Source organism: Salvelinus fontinalis, unplaced genomic scaffold (genome assembly GCF_029448725.1).
Source record: "Salvelinus fontinalis isolate EN_2023a unplaced genomic scaffold, ASM2944872v1 scaffold_0525, whole genome shotgun sequence".
NCBI lineage: Eukaryota > Metazoa > Chordata > Actinopteri > Salmoniformes > Salmonidae > Salvelinus > Salvelinus fontinalis.
In genome coordinates this window covers 93,034-119,683 of record NW_026600734.1, presented here as the reverse complement: position 1 = coordinate 119,683, position 26,650 = coordinate 93,034, and the positions used below count along the sequence as shown (strand labels likewise).

The 26,650-nt window shown below is 42.0% G+C and overlaps 1 protein-coding gene across 5 annotated transcripts; it reads right to left on the bottom strand.

The window, feature by feature from the left end:
* Positions 1–39: 39 nt before the first annotated feature.
* Positions 40–26,345, bottom strand: LOC129846401 (glutamic acid-rich protein-like). 5 transcript variants are annotated; one of them, XR_008758249.1, is made up of 6 exons: positions 25,719–26,345; positions 24,422–24,590; positions 23,403–24,221; positions 23,103–23,174; positions 20,256–22,810; positions 40–266 (listed from the first exon to the last, which is right to left on the bottom strand). XR_008758249.1 is itself a non-coding variant. In XM_055914331.1 (3 exons), the coding sequence occupies exons 1-3, from the start codon at positions 26,044–26,046 to the stop codon at positions 22,800–22,802; spliced, it is 411 nt and encodes a 136-aa protein (XP_055770306.1). In that variant the 5' UTR covers positions 26,047–26,344; the 3' UTR covers positions 21,383–22,799. The 5 variants fall into 5 exon arrangements, 1 of the variants encoding a protein (XP_055770306.1); XR_008758248.1 differs by having other exon boundaries at positions 23,103–23,182; positions 25,719–26,344; XR_008758247.1 differs by having other exon boundaries at positions 23,290–24,221; positions 25,719–26,342.
* Between the last annotated feature and the right edge of the window lie 305 nt (positions 26,346–26,650).

Genomic DNA, 26,650 nt, shown 5'->3' with positions numbered 1-26,650 from the left:
CACTGTCAGATCTCTAGATGCACCAAAACTCTTCCCACATTGACCACAGCTATAAGGTTTCTCTCCTGTGTGGATTCTCTGATGAATTTTAATGCCTGATGAGGTGAATCTCTTCCCACAGTCAGAGCAGCAGTGAGTTCTCTTCCCTGTGGATCTCTGCTGGTGTTTCTTGAGGTGTTCTGATCTGGAGAGACTCTTCTCTGCCTCTTCAGCATCATGAGGTTGTTGAGGCTCCACAGAGGATCCACGATAGTCCCGTATCTCTCCTGTGTGAACAACAAAGTCAGATGATTAAAGGACCACAACAGTGGAAATCCACTGTAAAAGGTGATGCCAACAGCATAGCCATGATGTTGTACAACAATTGACATCTGTAATGAATGTTAAAATTATTTGACAATTGTCTTAAAATGAGCAAGAATAGTCATATTTTAGTAGTAACATCGATGATTGTAGAGTAGAAATAAGTTATTCATGTTGTTGAAACTCTAAGCAGTGTGCCAGACGTCTTTTGGTCTCTAATATAGGCCCCTTTCTGTGTTTAATACAATTGCGGCACGAGGGCGATGCACATGCAATTTGGTTGTAGAAACTCCTCCCTGCTAATGAGGAAACCGACAGTTATGGATGTAGTATATCTTAAATGGTGAGCAAAGATTTCAGTTTTTCGGTGTATTCTGAATGTGAATGGGGGAAAACTCAGGGGAGTGCATTTCACACTACTTTGGATTATAATTGTAAGGCTCGTTTGAATGTCCTGTTTAATATAATGTTTGCTACAGTATTAAGAAATATGTTTAATTATTGAAGAATCGCGTTAATGACAGTATCTATTTGGGTGTTGTCAATCAATCAATCAATCAAGTTTATTTTATATAGCCCTTCGTACATCAGCTAATGTCTCGAAGTGCTGTACAGAAACCCAGCAAAAAAAAACAAACAGCAAGCAATGCAGGTGTAGAAGCACGGTGGCTAGGAAAAACTCCCTAGAAATGTTCAAAAATGTTCATAGGTGACAAGCATGGTCAAATAATAATCATGAATAATATTCAGTTGGCTTTTCATAGCCGATCATTAAGAGTTGAAAAACAACAGGTCTGGGACAGGTAGGGGTTCCATAACCGCAGGCAGAACAACAGCAAGGCCAGGCGGACTGGGACAGCAAGGAGTCATCATGCCCGGCAGTCCCGACGTATGGTCCCAGGGCTCAGGTCCTCCGAGAGAAAGAAAGAGAGAAGGAGAAAATTAGAGAGAGCCAAGATTTTCAAAATGTTCATAAATGACAAGCATGGTCAAATAATAATCAGGAATAAATCTGTTGGCTTTTCATAGCCGATCATTAAGAGTTGAAAACAGCAGGTCTGGGACAGGTAGGGGTTCCGTAACCGCAGGCAGAACCGTTGAAACTGGAATAGCAGCAAGGCCAGGCGGACTGGGGGCAGCAGGGAGTCGTCATGCCCGGTAGTCCTGACGTATGGTCCTAGGGCTCAGGTTCTCAGAGAGAGAAAGAAAGAGAGAACGAGAGAATTAGAGAAAGCATACTTAAATTCACACAGGACACTGGATAAGACAGGAGAAGTACTCCAGGTATAACCAACTGACCCTAGCCCCCCGACACAAACTACTGCAGCATAAATACTGGAGGCTGAGACAGGAGCGGTCAGGAGACACTGTGGCCCCATCCGAAGTGATGATAAATAATAAATACATGGATGAGACATGAAAAGAGAACAGATACATCCGGGAGGGAAGGGAGATTCAGATATGGGCAGGAAGGCGTGAGAGTACTCTGAGCCGAGCAAGACACTGGGGAGACAGACACTCCCTGTTAAAAGCTTGGAATGGAGACGGGCAGACGAGGTGGGGCTTTTTAGATAAAGAATAAAACCTATATACAGATGATGCTCACCTATAGCTGGTACCCTACAATTTCAACAACTTATTTTCGAGTTCTCTTTTCACTACACCTGTTGTATTCGGCGCATGTGACTAATACAATTTGATTTGATAGACTCATAGTACAGAATGAATGACTGACTGCCCAGTTCAACATCAGTTCACCGTATCACCTCATACTGTATTGGAGCAGCAGCAGCTGACTGCCCGGTTCAACGTCAGTTCACCGTCTCACCTCCTACTGTATTGGAGCAGCAGCAGCTGACTGCCCGGTTCAACGTCAGTTCACCGTCTCACCTCATACTGTATTGGAGCAGCAGCAGCTGACTGCCCAGTTCAACATCAGTTCACCGTCTCACCTCATACTGTATTGGAGCAGCAGCAGCTGACTTGATCGTTGATGCTAACCAGCATGTTTTGAATCTGAGAGTAAATAGAGCCGACTACAACTCTAAAAATGAAGGGTTCAACTGGAGTTGTTGTCAGATCCCCTAAGAACCGTAGGGTTCTTGGTCAATGAAAAACAGCCCCAAAAGGTTCTTCAAAGAACTTGTTACAAGGTGGGTTCATCGATGAACCTCCGTTGTTGCTGGACTTCTTCCGGGAACTTCGCAATTACAACTGAAAACGATGGTGACAAGTTTGGATGCGACAACAAGTTTAAAAAGGTTAAGTTGGGTTGATGTTTGGCTCTGAAAATGTCTCGAAATAATTTATATAATAATAATATAACATACTAATAATGAATAACGAAGACAATGATGGTTTTCTGTGAATATCTTCCATAACGTTACTATAGCTAATTACCGTAAATATTAGAAAGCCGGGTTTGACCGTCGGCGTTGTTTGAGCTACAGTACAGTACCGTTATCTAGCTAGCTAACGTTATGTCCTAACTAGGCACAACTAGGTTTGGATTATTTCCCTCAACTATATTCTTTCCCATATATTGAATATCGTTTCCAAAAAGCCAACATGGCTTTACACTCATTAACGGAAGTTTCCAATCTAGAGCAGTTCTCACTTTTGTGATAATGAACTAGCTAACGTTAACTAACTAACTAAGGACGTTGACCTGTCCAGACGAGATGTTACAACGAACTGAATCGTCAATGGAGGTCTTCCTCTTTATATAGTCTGCTACAGCATGCAATACTATTAACTCACAAGGGGGCATAACGTTACATGGACAATACTATCCCATTTTGGAAACGTCACATATACAATACTTTCGCATTTTGGAAACGTTACATGGACAATACTATCCCATTTTGGAAACGTTACATGGACAGTACTATCCCATTTTGGAAACGTTACATGGACAATACTATCCCATTTTGGAAACGTTACATGGACAATACTATCCCATTTTGGAAACGTTACATGGACAATACTATCCCATTTAGGAAACGTTACATGGACAATACTATCCCATTTAGGAAACGTTACATGGACAATACTATCCCATTTTGGAAACGTTACATGGACAATACTATCCCATTTTGGAAACGTTACATGTCCGCCCCCTTGTGGAGGGAAATTAGTATCTTAGATGGTAGCTGTAGATGGGAATCAAATGCATAATGGTATTAATACAGTGTCTAGACTACCTCTTTTGTATAAATGCCCTTCAGAATCCAAACACAGTATTGCCACGCAGCAAAATGTTGCGTATAATCTTTCAAGTCAGCCTGATAAAATATAGAACAATTTGTGTACAAAGATATCTTGAAATGTGATATTAGGCCTGTATGGCAGTATTGTTACTGTATGGCAGTACTGTTACTGTATGGCAGTACTGTTACTGTATGGCAGTACTGTTACTGTATGGCAGTACTGTATTGGCTAGTGCTTCTCCAATATGTTCTTCTATTTTACATTACATTGTATGTCGATGCCATTTATCTTTCAATATTTATTTAATATATATATTTAAATGCTTGTAAGACTATTCTTTGACACATTTTCTCTTCCTTTGAAATTCTTATAGGACAGAACATGGACACAATGCAATTGGGATCAAGAAGAAGGTACAGATCTGTTGTAGGACAGCTGCATTTGAAGTGTACATTTAACCTACATAGCAGTCAATACAAACTGAAATCTATTAGCATTCAAATGTGTGCAAATGATCTTTTCAGATCTTGTCAGAAATGAATCAAGTCCATGGAATGGATATAGACAAAAAGAGAATTCAAGAACTATCAGAGGTCGAGAGGCGAGGCAGGGGTGAGGACATCATCCTGCTATGTTGACAGTCCCTGAAGGACAATACAGAAGAGGTATCTGCTCTTATTCCTTCCCTTTCTCTAATGTATTTTTAATAAAATGATCAAGTGTAGTAAGATCATTGCTTTACTTTACTAGGACTGGAGACCACAGCAGCGATTCTGCTCTTGCCCAACCTCTTCAATGGGGACCCGAGTGGCCTTTATGTCCGTGACAAGGTATGCCTATGCTCCAATCATCTGTTTCTTCATAAACATAGGTGTGCATGCTGATATAAAACTACAGCTGAACATTTGTTATGTTCTTTGTTAATTGTATGTGTATTCATCTTTTCTTACTTTTGTTGACACAGATTTCACCACTCTTCACTCCTTTACTGCACATCGGCGAAAATCCATTTCACCATGAGAGTGAAATCCCGCTGGCCTTTGATGGGGAGAACATCCACGCCCTCGAGGACGTCCCCATGGGACTTGGGGCTCTGCTAGGGCTGTATTTTTTTTAAATTTTCCCTTAAATGTCAGATAAACACTTATGTTGTTATTAAGTTACTGTGTTCTGGGGAGAAGAGAAGTTGGGGTGAAGTTACCAGGGCCGGTCATAAAGATGGTTAACTTCCTAACATAACTAAGTGGATATTCCCTCACCTCTTTAAAAAAAAAAAAAAAAAAAAGTTTGAGATTTTGTATCGACTCGGCTCACTGCCTCTCAGATCAAAGGTGGGTCCATCTGCTCCGTTCCCAAAGTGTGATGTGGTCTCCCTGAGATCCCAAGTTTGAGGGATCCCTGGTGCACCATTTACCCAGGTCGTCAGGAGCGGTCACCAAGTGAAGATTAACATCCCCATCGCCAAATGTGGTTATTTTCTTTAATATCAAATGGAGACAAACTTATCACACAAGTCAGAGTTAAATCTAAATATTTATTCACTTATTAATAAGGGAGCAGGTCAATACAACACACAAATATAAAGTGAATCAATTTAGTGCTCTACGATAATGATGGCTGGTCGACAAATCACCCCCAGATGATTCGTTGAGAGCCACGATACAAAGGTATTTTACAGCCAAGGTGCACCCTTTTCAACCTACATGACCAACAACAGATGTTTAGAACGGGTCACAAGGTTAAGATTTGTATGAAATATACTTATAATACTCAGCAAACAGTATCTGCTGTAAAAACAGTACTCTTTGTGTAGAGACCAGGGTCTCTCCCTGGTACCATATAGAACAGAAACATTAACTCATGCTCTGGAATGCGGTCTCTTTAGGTTTTATCACCCAAAAGACATTGTAAATCTCCTGTCGGTGTTTTCTCCCAGAGGCCCATCCTCAGTAGAACACACAGACACAATAGTTCTAAGAACCCTCTATTCTGTTGCATAAAACAACCATTTGATCCAATAAAAGTATTATAACATAATGTTGCAGTTTTGCTCTCTGTGTCCACTGAAAGTTGACTAGTAACAACAACTGGGACATAAGTCACCCACCATGAGACCCACTAAATCTGCCAAGAAGAGGCAAACAAAAGAAAAACCCACACCAAACTTAAAGACAGGAAGCAAACCAAAAAGGTGGAGCAACTAAAGGTGTTGCCTCTCCACATCTATCAAGACAATTGGAGCACTGGGCCAGACACTCTTAAATAGAACCTGGACCAGCTCAGGTGAAACACCTTCCCACTAACGAGATGGACAAGCCAGCACAGGTGTAACACATACTGACTAACGAGGTGACACCAATCAATGCACCCTGCGTGCTAACGAGCTATACGTGCTGACGTGTTAAAATCCAACCTCAAAACATAAATGGAAAAACCAAAGCAAACCAAAGCCTGTAACACCTTCCCCCTTTAGACAACAAATATATCCTATATTTTTGTTGGACAAGTATGTCAACAATTAAAAACAAGAAAAAAAAGTTTCGCTTCTAGAACTCTCGTCTTCCTAAAACTCACTAGCTTCTAGAACTCTCGTCTTCCTAAAACTCACTTGCTTCTAGAACTCTCGTCCCCTTGGAACGAGCCCCCCAAAAACTCATCTCCAATACGGAAAAACGTGCAGTCAAAATAAATTGTGATCCATGGCAACGCACTTGCTAAACGCAAAACTTGTTGACTGCCCACCCTTAACTTTCATTAGAACCACCAGGTCATTAGAACCACCAGGTCATTAGAACCACCAGGTCAGGGAGAAGAGCCTCACTCTGACCTCTGTCGAGTTGAAGTATCTGCTCTCCAGTTGAAATTTCAGCTCTGGTGCAGATGTGCCCATCTGCTCTCCAGGTGTAGACCCAGGGGGCCCGTTTAGAACCTTTTTAGGACATTTCGAGATGACAGATGTTTGTGTTTGGTCTATTAATGTACCCGTGAGTTGAAATTTTTATAATTTTTGCATTTTTGACAAAATTAGACTCCTTTAAAGTGCCAGTTTTTCGCTCAGGTAGGGTATCAGCCTGAGCTATTTAAAAACACTTTTTCAACAATTCAAGATAGCAGTTAGTTTAGTTTGATGTAAATAAAGATAGCTGAGAAGTGGGACTGTGTCATTGTTTCTGACAAGATCTCTCATTGATCTCGGGTTCAGCCACCAGGGGGCACCAAACCTCTGAAAAGTTCATGTGAATAGTTACCACTTCTCAGGAGATGATAGACTTAGCCTTTCAAATGTTTTGTAATGATGGGATGGCTATTGAACAGAACTTTAAAACCTGGTTTTCTTGTATGTACCAGTTCATGAAATCACACATTTGACCTTTATGCTCACTGAGTCTGTACATAGTCAAAGCTTTCCTTAAGTTTGGGTCAGTCACAGTGGTCAGGTATTCTGCCCTTTCTCCGCCTCTCTCCCTTTTCACTCCCCTCCGCCTCTCTCCCTTTTCACTCCCCTCTCTCCGCCTCTCTCCCTTTTCACTCCCTCTCTCCGCCTCTCTCCCTTTTCACTCCCTCTCTACCTTTTCACTCCCCTCTCTCCGCCTCTCTCTCCCTTTTCACTCCCTCTCTCCGCCTCTCTCCCTTTTCACTCCCTCTCTCCGCCTCTCTCCCTTTTCACTCCCTCTCTCCGCCTCTCTCCATTTTCACTCCCTCTCTCCGCCTCTCTCCCTTTTCACTCCCTCTCCCCGCCTCTCTCCCTTTTCACTCCCTCTCTCCGCCTCTCTCCCTTTTCACTCCCTCTCTCCGCCTCTCTACCTTTTCACTCCCTCTCCCTCCCTAAGAACTTCCCATTTGAATCAATAAGGATTGTAGTTGTGGGTGACTATCTGGGTGGAGCAGACTGGGAGGCTGGTATTCTGACCTGGGCTGGAGCAGACTGGGAGGCTGGTATTCTGACCTGGGCTGGAGCAGACTGGGAGGCTGGTATTCTGACCTGGGCTGGAGCAGACTGGGAGAATGGTATTCTGACCTGGGCTGGAGTACACTGTGTTGGAGCAGACTGAGAGGCTGGTTGGCTGACCTGGGCTGGAGCAGACTGAGAGGCTGGTATTCTGACCTGGGCTGGAGCAGACTGGGAGAATGGTATTCTGACCTGGGCTGGAGCAGACTGGGAGACTGGTATTCTGACCTGGGCTGGAGCAGACTGGGAGACTGGTATTCTGACCACCAGGTCAGGGAGAAAAGACTCACCTTGTCGCTCAGGTAGGGTATCAGCCTGAGCTTTTTAAAAACACTTTTTCAATATTTCAAGATAGCAGTTAGTTTAGTTTGATGTAAATAAAGATAGCTGAGAAGTGGGACGTTGGTTGTAGAAACTCCTCACAGCTAATGAGGAAACCGACAGTTATGGATGTAGTATATCTTAAATGGTGAGCAAAGATTTCAGTTTTTCACAGTGTATTCTGAATGTGAATGGGGGAAAACTCAGGGGAGTGCATTTCACACTACTTTGAATGTCCTGTGTAATATAATGTTTGCTACAGTATTAAGAAATATGTTTAATTATTGAAGAATCGCGTTAATGACAGTATCTATTTGGGTGTTGTCAATCAATCAATCAATCAAGTTTATTTTATATAGCCCTTCGTACATCAGCTAATATCTCGAAGTTCTGTACAGAAACCCAGCCTAAAATCCCAAACAGCAAGCAATGCAGGTGTAGAAGCACGGTGTCTAGGAAAAACTCCCTAGAAAGGCCAAAAGAAACCTAGAGGAACCAGGCTATGAGGGGTGGCCAGTCCTCTTCTGGCTGTGCCGGGTGGAGATTATAACAGAACATGGCCAAGATGTTCAAAATGTTCATAAGTGACAAGCATGGTCAAATAATAATCAGGAATAAATGTCAATTGGCTTTTCATAGTCAATAAAGTTATGATTTTTTTAAATGAATTTTTAATTACATTTTCCCCCCACCTTTATTTAACCAGGTGGCCAGTTGAGAACAAGTTCTCATTCACAACTGCGACCTGACCAAGATAAAGCAAAGCAGTGCAACAAAAAAACAACACAGAGTTACACATGGGATAAACAAAAGTACAGTCAATAACACAATATAAAAATCTATATACAGTGTGATGGAGTAAGGAGGTAAGGCAATAACCAGGCCATGCTATGGGTGGGTGTTGCTATGGTGACCAGTGAGCTGAGTTAAGGCGGAGCGTTACCTAGCAAAGACTTATAGATGACCTGGAGCCAGTGGGTTTAGCGATGAATATGTAGCGAGGACCAGCCAACGAGAGCATACAGGTCGCAGTGGTGGGTAGTACATGGGGCTTTGGTGACAAAACGGATGGTACTGTGATAGACTGCATCCAGTTCGCTGAGTAGAGTGTTGGAGGCTATTTTGTAAATGACATCACGGAAGTAAAGTATCGGCAGGATAGTCAGTTTTACGAGGGTATGTTTGGCAGCGTGAGTTTAGGAGTCTTTGTTGCGAAATAGGAAGCAGATTCTAGATTTAATTTGGGATTGGAGATGTTTAATGTGAGTCTGGAAGGAGAGTTTACAGTCTAACCAGACACCTAGGTAATTGTAGTTGTCCACATATTCTAAGTCAGAACCGTCCAGAGTAGTGATGCTAGTCGGGCGGATGAGGGCAGCGATCGGTTGAAGAGCATTTAGTTTTACTAGCGTTTAAGAGCAGTTGGAGGCCACGGAAGGAGAGTTGTATGACATTGAAGCTCATTTGGAGGTTTGTTAACCTGTTTGGGGTGCAAGCCCGACCTCGGACCGAAAATGACACCCCTGCAGAGCGCGAAATTCAAAATCTATTTTTTAAAAATATTTAACTTTTACACATTAACAAGTCCAATACAGCATTTGAAAGATAAACATCTTGTCAATCCAGCCAACATGTCCGATTTTTTAAATGTTTTACAGAGAAAACACCACATATATTTATGTTAGCTCACCACCAAATACAAAAGTGGACAGACACGTATGAATTATGATTATGAAGTATGAATTATGATTGAAGTAGCATGCACAACCAACCGAAATAAACTAAAACCAACCTAAAGAGCCCAGAAAAAACGACCTCAGATGACAGTCATATAACATGTTACACAATAAATCTATGTTTTGTTCATAAAAAGTGCATATTTTAGCTATAAATCAGTTTTACATTGATGCTACCCAAAAATGCTAATACATAGCTACAGTCTGAATCCAGCCGGGAGTAGCCAGAGAAAATACATACACCAACGTCGGCTACTAATTACACCTCATAAAACATTTCAGAAAAACATATGGTGGATAACTAATGAAAGACAGATATCTTGTGAATACAGACAACATTTCCGATTTTTGAAGTGTTTTACAGCGAAAACACAATATATCGTTATATTAGCTAACATCATAAGCTAGCATAAGGCAGCATTGATTCTAGTCAAGCGCTAGCCTAGCATAGTTAGCAGAGTTAGCATTCAACAGTTCGACATATATATGAAAAAGCATCCCAAATTGGGTCTTATCTTTCTTGGTACTCCATCAGAATGTTGTAACGGGGTCCAATGTCCAGTAGAGTCTTTAGTTGGGTTCCAGAACGAATGATTTCCCTCTTTGGTTAGCTAGCACGGTAGCATTGCTGCGCCAGAAAGCGTTTCTTCAAAAAATTCTTCCGTCGTTTCACATCTAAAGTCCAGAATAAATTGCAATAATATAATTAAAGTATATTGAAAAAACACACTTTAGGATGATTTTGTGACATGTAGCAAATAATATCGTAGTCAGGCATCATATTCAACGTTATCTACCTTGTTCCAGAAGCCGAGATCAAATTATCCTTCGCGCCCGGATTTTTATTTTAACTGCGCAGGTCTCACAAGAAGTTCTGTTATTCAGTCCAGGGAAGAGATATTCGACTCCTTTCAATTCTCACTTCCGCATTACAGTCTGGCGAACGCCTCTGACGTGTCCCTATGGTCATAAGTCAAATGGCCTTTTATAGAGAAGGTCTTAAAGAGACACATCGCATTTTGGGAAACTCAATTCGGCTGGGAAAATGGCTGTAAAAATATTTCTGTTCGACTTAGAGAAACAATTCAAACCTTTTTAGAAACTACAGACTGTTATCTATCCAACAGTAGTAAATATATGCATATTGGAAAATAAAAAGTTTCTTAGGAGGCCGTTTGAAAATGTGCACACATTTTCCAGTTTTTTCAATATTCAGCGTGCAGCCCAAACAGGTTAACACAGTGTCCACAGAAGGGCCAGATGTATACAGAATGGTGTCGTCTGCGTAGAGGTGGATCAGAGAATCACCCGCAGCAAGAGCGACATCATTGATATATACAGAGAAAAGAGTCGGCCCGAGAATTGAACCCTGTGGCACCCCCATAGAGACTGCCAGAGGTCTGGACAACAGGCCCTCCGATTTGACACACTGAACTCTATCTGAGAAGTAGTTGGTGAAGCAGGCGAGGCAGTCATTTGAGAAACCAAGGCTGTTGAGTCTGCCGATAAGAATGTGGTGATTGACAGAGTCGAAAGCCTTGCCTTAACCTTTATCACTAGACACCTCATAGTGAGCTACAGGTAGGAATCAGCAATTAATCACAATAATGAGACACCTCTGGGGAGGGGTGTCAGCAACATTTAAAAAAATATATACAGTGGGAAGAACAAGTATTTGATACACTGTCGATATTGCAGGTTTTCCTACTTACAAAGCATGTAGAGGTCTGTAATTTTTATCATAGGTACACTTCAACTGTGAGTGACGGAATCTAAAACAAAAATCCAGAAAATCACGTTGTATGATTAAGTAATTAATTTGCATTTTATTGCATGACATAAGTATTTGATCACCTACCAACCAGTAAGAATTCCGGCTCTCACAGACCTGTTAGTTTTTCTTTAAGAAGCCCTCCTGTTCTCCACTCATTACCTGTATTAACTGCACCTGTTTGAACTCGTTACCTGTACAAAAAGACACCTGTCCACACACTCAATCAAACAGACTCCAACCTCTCCACAATGGCCAGGACCAGAGAGCTGTGTAAGGACATGGTAATTAATTTGCACACAAATAGAGGTAGGACTAGTCTACCTGACAACACATATAGAAGTAGTACTAGTCTACCCGACAACACATATAGAAGTAGGACTAGTCTACCTGTCCTGAGCACAAATGTAGATCTATAAATGTGCCCATTTGGGGATGTCTGATAGTATTTCTGATTGTCTTAACGCTGCACCACTAATGAGTTGTGGAGCCTCTCAAAGCACATTTTTTCTCACCTCAAACAGCAAGTAAACAAAGTCTAATCAAAATCAATTGCAAATGAGAATAACTCCTCAAAGTATTTGAAAAATATTTCCAGCTCTCACCTTTTCGATAATCATTCGGCACAAAAGGGAAAAACGTAATGCGCTGATCCAGTGGAAATGTCAAAACACCTGATTACTTCTTATCCCTTTCACAAATAGCTTATAGCTGTGTCGGTCGAGAACTCACAGGCACAGGAAACTGAGGGCCCAGAATATTTTATACAATGTTGCAAGTTCGTTATAGACAGGCCATGTGATTTATAGGACAGTTATTTACAATGTTTTTATTTGTTGGCTTTATGTAGGCTATTTTTTACATAGTTGGCAATGGCAATAAAAGTTACTTTTAGATTTGTATAATTTTCATTTAGATAGAATGTAGATTAATCACAGACAATGATTTTGAGATACTATTATAAATTAAATGAAACTGTTCCAGTAAAATGAACATATGAAAATCATAACTGGCACCAGATCAGTAGAAATGGTAAGATACATTTGCACTCCAAATGTAGGTTGCTGACTGCTTGTGTAGCCGATTACCAGCAACGTCAGAATGTATGAAGGACAGCAGGAGTTGGTTCAGGAAGAGTTTATTCTCTTCTGGTTGGGCTATATTGATGTAATGGCAAGAAAATAAATTGGCTGAAAATTATACAATGATTTATCAACAACTCTAACAATTTGACCCTACAGGAAATCTACACTGGCAATTCTAGAATATACTATATAGCCTAGAAACCGGTTCAACTATAATTATGACATCACGGATGAATTCTAGAATATACTATATATCCCAGAAACCTGGTTAAACTATCATTATGACATCATGGATGAATTCTAGAATATACTATATATCCTAGAAACCTGGTTAAACTATCATTATGACATCATGGATGAATTCTAGAATATACAAAATAGCCTAGAAACCTGGTTAAACTATCATTATGACATCATGGATGAATTCTAGAATATACTATATATACTAGAAACCTGGTTAAACTATCATTATGACATCATGGATGAATTCTAGAATATACTATATAGCCTAGAAACCTGGTTAAACTATCATTATGACATCATGGATGGCCAGTCCTTGTATTCATAGTGTAGTGAATTCAGGGGGTTTCCCTGAGCTGAACTCAAACCTGGGTCCAGCGACTGTCAAGCCAACACCTTGTAACTGTTATGCCAAGATGTCTGAACTACTTGACGAGGTCGCTAGGTGTTGGATTACGGTTGATACAATAGCTTTCTCTATGAATTTGAGAGTGGTTACATTTCTCCAGCCCCCATCCCTCAGCTGTTTACCAAACCAAGTCTCTGGGCAGCCATTTTGTTGCTGTTTAAATCCTAGGTTGTCCCTTTAAAAAAGCCACACAAGAATCAATCAACCAATAACAAAGCTGTAATTCCACCACTGTTTTGCTAATAAGATGATGGATCAGGGTGGAGAAATGTAACTACTTTCAAATTCATAGACAGACCTATGGATGAAAGGACTGACCATCCATGATATCAACATTATAGTTTTAACCATGTTGAGGCTATACAGTGTTGATTTACATTGTTTCTAAACATTGGAGTAAAAAAACTTATTCTGGGTTCTGATGGGGTACAACAGTTGAACTAAGCTCATGAGGCATGTGTTATATTCTTCAAGAATCAATGGCTATAAATAAATAATTTAAAAGTCCAAATATGGATGTAGCAATTGCAGATTTCCCCTTTACCACCATACATCCTTCCAGTCGTCTGCTGCCAATGACTGGAACAAATTTCAAAAATCGCTGAAGCTGGAGACTTATATTTCCCTTACCAACTTTAAACATCAGCTATCTGAGCAGCTAACCGATCGCTGCAGCTGTACATAGTCCTCTGTAAATAGCCCACCCAATCTACCTACCTCATCCCCAAACTGTTTTTATTTACTTTTCTGCTCTTTTGCACACCAGTATCTCTACTTGCACATCATCATCTGCTCATTTATCACTCCAGTGTTAATCTGCTAAATTGTAATTCTTCGCTACTATGGCCTATTTATTGCCTACCTCCTCATAACTTTTGCACACACTATATATAGACTTTCTTTTTTTCTACTGTGTCATTGACTTGTTTATTGTGTTATTGGCTTGTTTATTGTTTATTCCATGTTATTCCATGTGTAACTCTGTGTTGTTGTCTGTGTCACACTGCTTTGCTTTATCTTGGCCAGGTCGCAGTTGTAAATGAGAACGTGTTCTCAACTGGCCTACCTGGTTAAACTATCATTATGACATCATGGCCTACCTGGTTAAACTATCATTATGACATCATGGCCTACCTGGTTAAACTATCATTATGACATCATGGCCTACCTGGTTAAACTATCATTATGACATCATGGCCACCTGGTTAAACTATCATTATGACATCATGGTCACCTGGTTAAACTATCATTATGACATCATAGCCACCTGGTTAACCTGTTTGGCGTGCAAGCCCGACCTCGGACCGAAAATGACACCCCTGCAGAGCGCGAAATTCAAAATCTATTTTTTAAAAATATTTAACTTTTACACATTAACAAGTCCAATACAGCATTTGAAAGATAAACATCTTGTCAATCCAGCCAACATGTCCGATTTTTTAAATGTTTTACAGAGAAAACACCACATATATTTATGTTAGCTCACCACCAAATACAAAAGTGGACAGACACGTATGAATTATGATTATGAAGTATGAATTATGATTGAAGTAGCATGCACAACCAACCGAAATAAACTAAAACCAACCTAAAGAGCCCAGAAAAAACGACCTCAGATTACAGTCATATAACATGTTACACAATAAATCTATGTTTTGTTCATAAAAAGTGCATATTTTAGCTATAAATCAGTTTTACATTGATGCTACCCAAAAATGCTAATACATAGCTACAGTCTGAATCCAGCCGGGAGTAGCCAGAGAAAATACATACACCAACGTCGGCTACTAATTACACCTCATAAAACATTTCAGAAAAACATATGGTGGATAACTAATGAAAGACAGATATCTTGTGAATACAGACAACATTTCCGATTTTTGAAGTGTTTTACAGCGAAAACACAATATATCGTTATATTAGCTAACATCATAAGCTAGCATAAGGCAGCATTGATTCTAGTCAAGCGCTAGCCTAGCATAGTTAGCAGAGTTAGCATTCAACAGTTCGACATATATATGAAAAAGCATCCCAAATTGGGTCTTATCTTTCTTGGTACTCCATCAGAATGTTGTAACGGGGTCCAATGTCCAGTAGAGTCTTTAGTTGGTTTCCAGAACGAATGATTTCCCTCTTTGGTTAGCTAGCACGGTAGCATTGCTGCGCCAGAAAGCGTTTCTTCAAAAAATTCTTCCGTCGTTTCACATCTAAAGTCCAGAATAAATTGCAATAATATAATTAAAGTATATTGAAAAAACATACTTTAGGATGATTTTGTGACATGTAGCAAATAATATCGTAGTCAGGCATCATATTCAACGTTATCTACCTTGTTCCAGAAGCCGAGATCAAATTATCCTTCGCGCCCGGATTTTTATTTTAACTGCGCAGGTCTCACAAGAAGTTCTGTTATTCAGTCCAGGGACGAGATATTCGACTCCTTTCAATTCTCACTTCCGCATTACATCCAGATGAAGGCGTATGACGTGTTTCTACGGTCCTAAGTGTAATGACCTTTTATAGACAAGGTCTTAAAGAGACACATCGCATTTTGGGAAACTCAATTCGGCTGGGAAAATGGCTGTAAAAATATTTCTGTTCGACTTAGAGAAACAATTCAAACCTTTTTAGAAACTACAGACTGTTATCTATCCAACAGTAGTAAATATATGCATATTGGAAAATAAAAAGTTTCTTAGGAGGCCGTTTGAAAATGTGCACACATTTTCCAGTTTTTTCAATATTCAGCGTGCAGCCATAACAGGTTAAATAAAGGTGAAATAAAAAAAATGAAACATCAGTTCAACAACATGTGAACATCCGGTTTGGAGCGAGCGGTCGCATTTGCATTCGCTCTGCAGGTAGTATAACTTTTCATTTCATTTTCATTACATTTCATTATAGTACAACGGTTTAATTTGTCTAACCTTAGCAATTTCTTCTTAGCTAGCTACTTAGCCGTCTGTGTATAAAAGATAATTGCGTAATTAACGTATTCCGTCGTCTATCGTAGTCCACACTGCTATCTGCCCAGCAGCCAGCAAACGTCCACCGTCTACCGAATAGTAGTATAAACTTTTCATTACATTTCATTATAGTACAACGGTCTGATTTTCATTTTCACTACAGTACAACGGTTTGATTTGTTTGATCTTAGCTAGCTACATAGCCGTCTTTGCATCAAACATAATTGTGTAGTTATTGAGGTTCGCCAGCCAGCTATTTTCGCCCTAACGTAACGCAACGTAGCCAACACTGCTAGCTAGCCAGCTTGCCACCGAATAGCAGCATTGTAGAAACGAGTGCATTACAACGGAACGACTTGATCAGTGTAGTGTTGGCTGACTACACAGTTGTCTTTGCTATCTTTGATTTGTATTTGTTCGATCTTAGCTAGCTACTTAGCTGGCTACATAGCCGTCTTTGTATCGGTGATAATTGTGTAGTTATCAAGGTTCGCTAGCCAGGTATTCTCGCCCTAACGTAACGTAACGTAACGTAGTCAACCCTGCTAGCTAGCCAGCTAGCCACCGATTAGCAGCACTGTAGAAACGATTACATTACAACGGAACGACTTGACTTGTGTAGTGTTAGCTAGCTACATAGTTTTCTTTGCTATCTTTTTATCTAAGATAATTGTGTAGCTTTGAGTAATTATCGGTTAGCTAGCCAGCTATTTTTCGCCTGCCGCGCTGCCGTCCTCCTACCTAGCCAACACTGCTAGCTAGCCAACTTCTACCGAATAGCAGCACTGTAGAAACTTACATTACAACGGAACGACTTGATTAGCGTAGTGTTAGCTAGTTGTCTTTGCTGTCCTTGTATCCATGATAATTGTGTAGTTTAGAGAAATTTAGTGAAATTGTCGAGGTTACCTAGCCAGCTTCACTTTCAACAACGTAGCCACTGCTAGCCAGGCTACTTCACCAGCCAGCAGTACTATATCATTTTAGTCAATAAGATCTTGTATTTTATTTTTATTTTTTTGCAACATAAGCTTAACTTTCTGAACATTCGAGACGTGTAGCCCACTTGTCATTCTAATCTCCTTTGCATTAGCGTAGCCTCTTCTGTAGCCTGTCAACCATGTGTCTGTCTATCCCTGTTCTCTCCTCTCTGCACAGACCATACAAACGCTTCACACCGCGTGGCCGCGCCCACCCTAACCTGGTGGTCCCAGCCCGCACGACCCACGTGGAGTTCCAGGTCTCCGGTAGCCTCTGGAACTGCCGATCTGCGGCCAACAAGGCAGAGCTCATCTCAGCCTATGCGTCCCTCCAGTCCCTCGACTTCCTGGCACTGACGGAAACATGGCTCACCACAGATAACACTGCTACTCCTACTGCTCTCTCTTCGTCTGCCCACGTGTTCTCGCACACCCCGAGACCTTCTGGTCAGCGGGGTGGTGGCACCGGGATCCTCATCTCTCCCAAGTGGTCATTCTCTCTTTCTCCCCTTACCCATCTGTCTATCGCCTCCTTTGAATTCCATGCTGTCACAGTTACCAGCCCTTTCAAGCTTAACATCCTTATCATTTATCGCCCTCCAGGTTCCCTTGGAGAGTTCATCAATGAGCTTGATGCCTTGATAAGCTCCTTTCCTGAGGACGGCTCACCTCTCACAGTTCTGGGTGACTTTAACCTCCCCATGTCTACCTTTGACTCATTCCTCTCTGCCTCCTTCTTTCCACTCCTCTCCTCTTTTGACCTCACCCTCTCACCTTCCCCCCCTACTCACAAGGCAGGCAATACGCTTGACCTCATCTTTACTAGATGCTGTTCTTCCACTAACCTCATTGCAACTCCCCTCCAAGTCTCCGACCACTACCTTGTATCCTTTTCCCTCTCGCTCTCATCCAACACTTCCCACACTGCCCCTACTCGGATGGTATCGCGCCGTCCCAACCTCCGCTCTCTCTCCCCCGCTACTCTCTCCTCTTCCATCCTATCATCTCTTCCCTCTGCCCAAACCTTCTCCAACCTATCTCCTGATTCTGCCTCCTCAACCCTCCTCTCCTCCCTTTCTGCATCCTTTGACTCTCTATGTCCCCTATCCTCCAGGCCGGCTCGGTCCTCCCCTCCCGCTCCGTGGCTCGACGACTCATTGCGAGCTCACAGAACAGGGCTCCGGGCAGCCGAGCGGAAATGGAGGAAAACTCGCCTCCCTGCGGACCTGGCATCCTTTCACTCCCTCCTCTCTACATTTTCCTCTTCTGTCTCTGCTGCTAAAGCCACTTTCTACCACTCTAAATTCCAAGCATCTGCCTCTAACCCTAGGAAGCTCTTTGCCACCTTCTCCTCCCTCCTGAATCCTCCCCCCCCCCCCCCCCCCTCCTCCCTCTCTGCAGACGACTTCGTCAACCATTTTGAAAAGAAGGTCGACGACATCCGATCCTCGTTTGCTAAGTCAAACGACACCGCTGGTTCTGCTCACACTGCCCAACCCTGTGCTTTGACCTCTTTCTCCCCTCTCTCTCCAGATGAAATCTCGCGTCTTGTGACGGCCGGCCGCCCAACAACCTGCCCGCTTGACCCTATCCCCTCCTCTCTTCTCCAGACCATTTCCGGAGACCTTCTACCTTACCTCACCTCGCTCATCAACTCATCCTTGACCGCTGGCTACGTCCCTTCCGTCTTCAAGAGAGCGAGAGTTGCACCCCTTCTGAAAAAACCTACACTCGATCCCTCCGATGTCAACAACTACAGACCAGTATCCCTTCTTTCTTTTCTCTCCAAAACTCTTGAACGTGCCGTCCTTGGCCAGCTCTCCTGCTATCTCTCTCAGAATGACCTTCTTGATCCAAATCAGTCAGGTTTCAAGACTAGTCACTCAACTGAGACTGCTCTTCTCTGTATCACGGAGGCGCTCCGCACTGCTAAAGCTAACTCTCTCTCCTCTGCTCTCATCCTTCTAGACCTATCGGCTGCCTTCGATACTGTGAACCATCAGATCCTCCTCTCCACCCTCTCCGAGTTGGGCATCTCCGGCGCGGCCCACGCTTGGATTGCGTCCTACCTGACAGGTCGCTCCTACCAGGTGGCGTGGCGAGAATCTGTCTCCTCACCACGCGCTCTCACCACTGGTGTCCCCCAGGGCTCTGTTCTAGGCCCTCTCCTATTCTCGCTATACACCAAGTCACTTGGCTCTGTCATAACCTCACATGGTCTCTCCTATCATTGCTATGCAGACGACACACAATTAATCTTCTCCTTTCCCCCTTCTGATGACCAGGTGGCGAATCGCATCTCTGCATGTCTGGCAGACATATCAGTGTGGATGACGGATCACCACCTCAAGCTGAACCTCGGCAAGACGGAGCTGCTCTTCCTCCCGGGGAAGGACTGTCCGTTCCATGATCTCGCCATCACGGTTGACAACTCCATTGTGTCCTCCTCCCAGAGCGCTAAGAACCTTGGCGTGATCCTGGACAACACCCTGTCGTTCTCCACCAACATCAAGGCGGTGGCCCGTTCCTGTAGGTTCATGCTCTACAACATCCGCAGAGTACGACCCTGCCTCACACAGGAAGCGGCGCAGGTCCTAATCCAGGCACTTGTCATCTCCCGTCTGGATTACTGCAACTCGCTGTTGGCTGGGCTCCCTGCCTGTGCCATTAAACCCCTACAACTCATCCAGAACGCCGCAGCCCGGCTGGTGTTCAACCTTCCCAAGTTCTCTCACGTCACCCCGCTCCTCCGCTCTCTCCACTGGCTTCCAGTTGAAGCTCGCATCCGCTACAAGACCATGGTGCTTGCCTACGGAGCTGTGAGGGGAACGGCACCTCAGTACCTTCAGGCTCTGATCAGGCCCTACACCCAAACAAGGGCACTGCGTTCATCCACCTCTGGCCTGCTCGCCTCCCTACCACTGAGGAAGTACAGTTCCCGCTCAGCCCAGTCAAAACTGTTCGCTGCTCTGGCACCCCAATGGTGGAACAAACTCCCTCACGACGCCAGGACAGCGGAGTCAATCACCACCTTCCGGAGACACCTGAAACCCCACCTCTTCAAGGAATACCTAGGATAAAGCAATCCTTCTGCCCCCCCCCCCCCCCTTAAAAGATCTAGATGCACTATTGTAAAGTGGCTGTTCCACTGGATGTCATAAGGTGAATGCACCAATTTGTAAGTCGCTCTGGATAAGAGCGTCTGCTAAATGACTTAAATGTAAATGTAAATGTAAATGTAAACAACTGCAGAGTTTGTGTCTCTGTTTTTAAGACAGTACTTACTTGTGTTAATCAGGGAACGGTCTCTCAAAACCATATTATGGCTAAGTTCATCCTTAGAACCATTGGATGCCTTAAGATGCGTTTGGGAAACCGGGCCCAGATATCCAGTTTCCTCCTCCTCCTTTTTCGATCTGACAGTCATCTCCCCCTCCTCCTCTTTCACCCCAAAAGCATCCACCTCTTCTTTTACTGTAAAATCCTCCTCCTCTTTGAACGCGTCTTCCTCTTCTTTCACTGAAACGTCTTTCTCTTCTTCTTTCACTGTAACAGTCTCATCCTCTACTTCTTGTTTAACTGTAACAGCCTCACCCTCTAATTCTTGTTTTACTGTGACATCCTCCTCTTCCTCCTCCTCTTTGACGAGAGCTTCTTTCTCCGTCCAGCAGTCCTCCTCTTCATTAACAAGAGAATAGCTTAGTGACCTCATGGTTGGAGATGTTAGCTAGCTAGGCTAATGCTAACTTAACCAGCCCGCTAGATGAATGAAAACAATACCGTAAATATGAAAATTATTAAATTAAAAAGGATAACTAACTAGACGACAGAAGTGGGTTTAAAATACAGTGGTTAATATACACTAAAGCGTCGAAAGAGCTTTATTGGTTGGTCTATTTTGACTAGCAAGCTACCGAGGTGGCTGAATTACTTTTGCTGCTGTTGAAAGAAGCGTTCCGTCCACTAGATTATACGTCACAGTAGCAGCATTGCCTTAAAGTCGCAGACCGCCATCTGCTAAATGGAGTGGGTAACGCAGTTGAGTAAAATGTAAATTACATTTTCAGACAAAAGTAGGTAGGAATCAGGAACATAGCTAGTCCTAAAATATTAATTAGCCCCCCTCCCTAAATAATTTAAAATCAGTCAATATATCTTTTCTGTGATTTCTTATTTTCGTCAACCGTTCCATCGCATCTTAAACATTTTCCTGGGCCGGCACTAGGAGCGGGGGTGGCTGCTGCTGCACTAGTGACTGTTATACTTTCTTCAGCAAAGATGGCGGACAGAAATACTAGGAGAGAGGGGAACCCCTACACAGAACTGAACTGAATCAAAGATGGCTGACAGAAATACTAGGAGAGAGGTGAACCCCTACACAGAACTGAATCAAAGATGGCGGACAGAAATACTAGGATGGAAGCAAATTTAAGGGATTATAACGTCATAACCAATCATGCAAAAACATGTACAGTTGACAGGAATGTTAGTTCATGTAGAGACAAACGATTATGCATTTTTTAAATCATAGTTCATTTACGAAAATCGTGATTTAGCCAGCTAGCTGACTAGCTAACATTAGCCAGCTAGCTTTATGGGTGTTGTGACATGAGTATGAAATTGTAATTCTGGTTGTTTTAGGGACCCCTGAAACAACCAGCAAACCAGACTGTCGTTTTGGGAAACAGTGGATGTATAGAATCTAGCTAGCTGAAGAATTTACTGCACAATTTTGTAAGCTTGCCTTGATGATATTTGCCATGCAGATAGATGAAATCACGTAGCTAGCTATGTTCTTGCTTATTGTGCAGTTGATGATTAAAATCCCTGTATACCCATGGATGTGTAGCTAGCTAGCTAGCCGATCTGTGTATGGACCCAAACGTTTGGTATACATATTAGTTCAGAACCTAGCTATGAACCTCAGCTATCATAGCCAGTTGTATCAACTTCAAAACAGCCTGAATGACATTAATGAAGCCTATGGATTGAGTAGAATATAATATCATGTTGTGCCAATAATGCAAGTAGTTATTGTATACATGTAGTTATTACCATGCATGAGATCCCCACATTGTAGCCTGTACATTTAATATATTCACTGATCATGTACTCTACCTTGGCAAATAAAGGTGCAGTTTAGGTATGAATGTCTTTGAGATTATTTTTCAGTCATATCCAATACCAGGAGTATCAAATTCCAGTCTTTGAATGACGCTGTGTCTGCATGGATGTATTACAATTCTACACTTCAACAGTGTTTACCAATCTTGGTTCTGGGACATCAATGGTTACACATTGTAACTAATAGACTAGAAACAGGATTTAACTAGTTAATTCATATATACAGAAACATAATGTTAAAAACAGAACACTACACTTCCTATGCATCATGTAAATACTCTTAACACCGGTTCATCTCAACATCTAATGCCCTTCATCTGCATTGATCTGATAAACACAGGATAGGTGGAGTATTTCATCACATTACACTTTATTTCAACCAGTAGAGAATGTGAAACGCTTGATTGAAAAGCTCATTATCCAAGTGTTATAAATACAAGTTCAATCTGTCCTGCAATGCACATCTGTTGTGAATTATAAAAACAGAGGAAGAAAGAGGTGGAGAGAGAGGTGTAAAAGACAGAAAGGGAAAGAGGTAAGCACATAGGAGCAGGGAAGGCAGCACATGACTAATGAATCACAGTGCTACATAAATATTCTCTCAGTTCATCACAATTACATAATATTGTCTCTAGTCGGCCTAAAGGTTATCTTAAAAGAGGGTGAGGTGGCGATGATGTGACTGGGGGTTGGCATCCTCTCACATCAAAACATATCTGCAGACGAGAGACAGATGGAGAGAGAGAGCATGTTTAAGCCTTGTGTTTTTATTCTAACATTGTTAGTCATCAATCAGGAGGTGAAATGCAAAACTGACCTTGGATCAGTAAATCTGGGACTACTACATCTATCTGTATTTCAATGTAAAGCATCTCTTTAATAATACTTCCTGTATAATATAAACTGACCTGGGATCATTAACTCTGGGACTACTGCATCTATCTGTATTTCAATGTAAAGCATCTCTTTAATAATACTTCCTGTTGTCCTGACCATGTGACCTCTCACCTCTGATCATGCTGTGCCCTCTATGTAGCCAGTTCAGATGCAGGAGGGGTTCACCGACACAGCTGATATAACCTAGAGGACTTAGGGAGAAGGGGAGAGAGGGATGAAGTGAAGGAGAGAGACTGTTATTGAGAAAATAAGGTAGTTAAAGCCACAGTGTTCAATAGGAATCTGTGTGTGGCCTCACCTGGTGTCCACACCACACTAAGTGGCTGCAGAGTACGTTATGCTGAAAAAGATGAAAGGACCCACAAGGACAAACAAATATAGCGTAGTTATAGAAATAATGAAGTGTCTTACTATTCTCCATGGTTGGCCCTCTTGCCTATTCTTTGAAGGTGGAAGGAGCCACAGTTATACACCTGAGCCTGCTTACTGCACAACACAATCCATCAATCAGATTGATACATGAGTGTGTAGGTGTGGGTTATAGGGTGTCTAATTGTTCTACATTTTTTCAATATGAGTGATTTAAAACAGCCTGTTTTATTTTTGCACAGACATCACACCCTTACCCAAACAGCACCCTCACCTGAGAAGTAGAAATCAAAGGGAGAGAAACTGTGAATTAAATAACTGCAGTTGACATAGCTAAGTAAATGGAAGAATACTCTTATTGTAATGTGGATGGCTCTTAAAAGAGCCTTTGGTTGTGCATAGTGTAGTCTATGGTGTTGCCAGGGAACAGCACCCTCTTAAAGAGCCTTTGGTTGTGCATAGTGTAGTCTATGGTGTTGCCAGGGAACAGCACCCTCTTAAAAGAGCCTTTGGTTGAGCATAGTGTAGTCTATGGTGTTGCCAGGGAACAGCACCCTCTTTGAAGAAGTAGGAGGTGAAGATCTCCTGCACACGGATTGCCTCTCTTGCTGCGTTGTTGGACCCCATCCTTGAAACATCCTGCAGAGCAGCAGACTCCTCCTCTGGGCCCCGGGGGCGAGCTGCAGATCCCCTCCTGGTCCTCGTGTCCATCCTCATGAAGTTACGCAGGACACAGGTAGCCTTCACACATCTGAATTCCTCCAGGAGGCAGTCCCAGATGACCCTGGTCACCCAACCTTGCAGTGCCCTACACGGTACCTGTAGGCAATCGTTTTGAAGGAATCTCCAGTTACAAGGTATCTGTAGGAATATGGAAGACAATGTAATTATTAGACTGTTACATCACCAGGTCATTGTGGATTACTAAAGTATAATATCCCTGATAACAAATCATGATAACATTGGATTGATAGATGCATGGGCACACATATGCACATGTGTAGCATGTGACAATAACAGGATCATATCAAGGATGACATCACAAATGAATACATAAATACCACTTGAAGCTTGATGATGAGTTGATCATTTGAATCAGCTGTGCAGTGCTGAGGCAAAAACAACAATGTGCCTCTTTGAGTCCCCAGGACTGAGAACCACTGCTCTTCATTGGGACCTCTTCATATGTAGACTGGCTTTCATAGAGCTCTTTATCTGAGGACAGAAAACCTCACAAGAAACACACTTCATTATAGTCAAATTACACCACACTGAATATGATGTTACTATTATCTCCGTCCTCACGTCTAGGGACAGGAACTACACAAAAGTACCTGCCCTATCCAGAATAGCCTCCTCTCTCACTGACAGTTGGGGCTGCTATCCTTTCACCCTCCTCCATGGCTGTTAACTAGCTACCTACAAATGCATTTGGAGTTAGTTTTTTACAGTGATAAATACATCAAGATAGCTAATATGAAGTTAGGTAGCTGGTGATATTTAATTCACTTAGCTATCTATCTATACAGACTGGTTACCTATTTAGATGTGATATGAAAGTATTGTGTGAAATTATTTTGATGTGATATGAAAGTATTGTGTGAAATAATTGTTATGTGATATGAAAGTATTATGTGAAATTATTTTGAGGAGTAACGGGGGGGCAGAGAATCAGGAGTAGAAACAATAACAAAGCGTACTCCCTGTCCGTTGAGAATCGATTCACATTTAGATGGAATATTTGACTATTTTAGCTGCCAGAGCCAGTCTACCCCTGAAAATAACATACAGTCATTGGACCTTGAGGAGTAACGGGGACAGCAATCAGCAATAGAAACAATAACAAAGCGTACTCCCTGCCCGTTTCGGTAAAAAGCTGAGGGATGGGGCTGGAGAAATGCAACCATCCATGATACCAACATTATAGTTTTAACCATGTTTTGAGGATATACAGTGTTCGTTTATATTTACTGATAAACATTGGAGATAATATAAGCTTATATTTTGGGTTCTGATGGGGTACAACAGTTGAACTAAAATCATGAGGCATTTATAAGTGAATTCTTCAAGAAACAATGGGTACATATCATTAATGTATAAGCCCCAAAATGGATGTAACAACTATTGATTGCCCCTTTAAGACTACATATTGGGCTAATCTAATAGGAGATATTGAGGACTACAGTATTTCAGGCATTGTCATTAGATGCATTTGATCAATTGTTAATGTTTTGTTGATGGTCCACTCTTGATGTTCTACACGTTACAGTGTAGTTTCAGCCATTCCTACAGAACAACATTAAAGTGTAGAACCCCTTTACTGCATATTGGTTCAACGACTGCAGAGACGGTACTTACTGGTGTTAAACAGATCTCCAACCTCCTCTTCTTCCTCCTTCTCCTCTTTCAATGTGACAATCATCTCCCCCGCCTCCTCTTTCACTCCAAAAACTGCTCTCTCCTCTTTCTCTTCCTCATCTTCTTTTATTGTAACATCCTCCTCCTCTTTCACTCTGAACGCGTCTTCCTCTTCTTTCACTGTAACGTCTTTCTCTTCTTCTTTCACGGTAACAGTCTCTACATGTTTTTGTATTGTAACATCTTTCTCTTCCTCTTTAACGAGAGCTTCTTTCTCCATCCAGCAGACCTCTTCTTTAGTAGGAGGAGAGTAGCTTAATGAACTCATGGTCGGAGATGTTAGCTAGCTAGCATTAGCGACTAGCCTAGTTCTAAGCTAACTTAGCAAACCAGCTAGCTGACAAACAACGTGAATATATAATTAAATGGGCCAACAAGTACATACGACAGAAGTGTGTTTAATACACAGCGACTAATATACACCAAAACAGTGTAAAGCGGGTGAATGTTGTAGCTGTGTTTGCTAGAAAGCTACCGAGGTGTCTGACTAGCTGTTGTTGTTGAAGGAGCGTCCCGTCCACTAGATTATACGTCACACTGGCAGCATCGCCTGAACCTAAAAGACGCACATCGCCATCTGCTGACTGGAGTGGGAAACGCAGTTGAGGAACCAAACGGTTTTTTAAAATTTATTTCATAAAAATTTAATATTATATAAAGTCGTTCAAAGAGAAGCATGTGTTGATTGATTCGTGTTTAATGAGTGAGAGTTTAAAACAAACTTTACACCCACTACATATTTGCATTGAACCATACTTCTGACATGGATCATTTTGACCCCAGAGGCATATCTTTGATCATAGCCCAAATGTGGGTTATTCAATTCCTCCAATTTTTCATGACTTTGTCAATCAACTTGTTCTTATTAAATC

Excerpts from the sequence above, each read along its gene's own strand:
- LOC129846401 (XM_055914331.1), bottom strand. The coding sequence starts at position 26,046 with ATGAGTTCATTAAGCTACTCTCCTCCTACTAAAGAAGAGGTCTGCTGG. Across the intron at positions 23,175-25,718 it reads TGGAGATCTGTTTAACACCA|GTTATATCAGCTGTGTCGGT; the intron begins GTAAGTACCGTC and ends TAAGTCCTCTAG.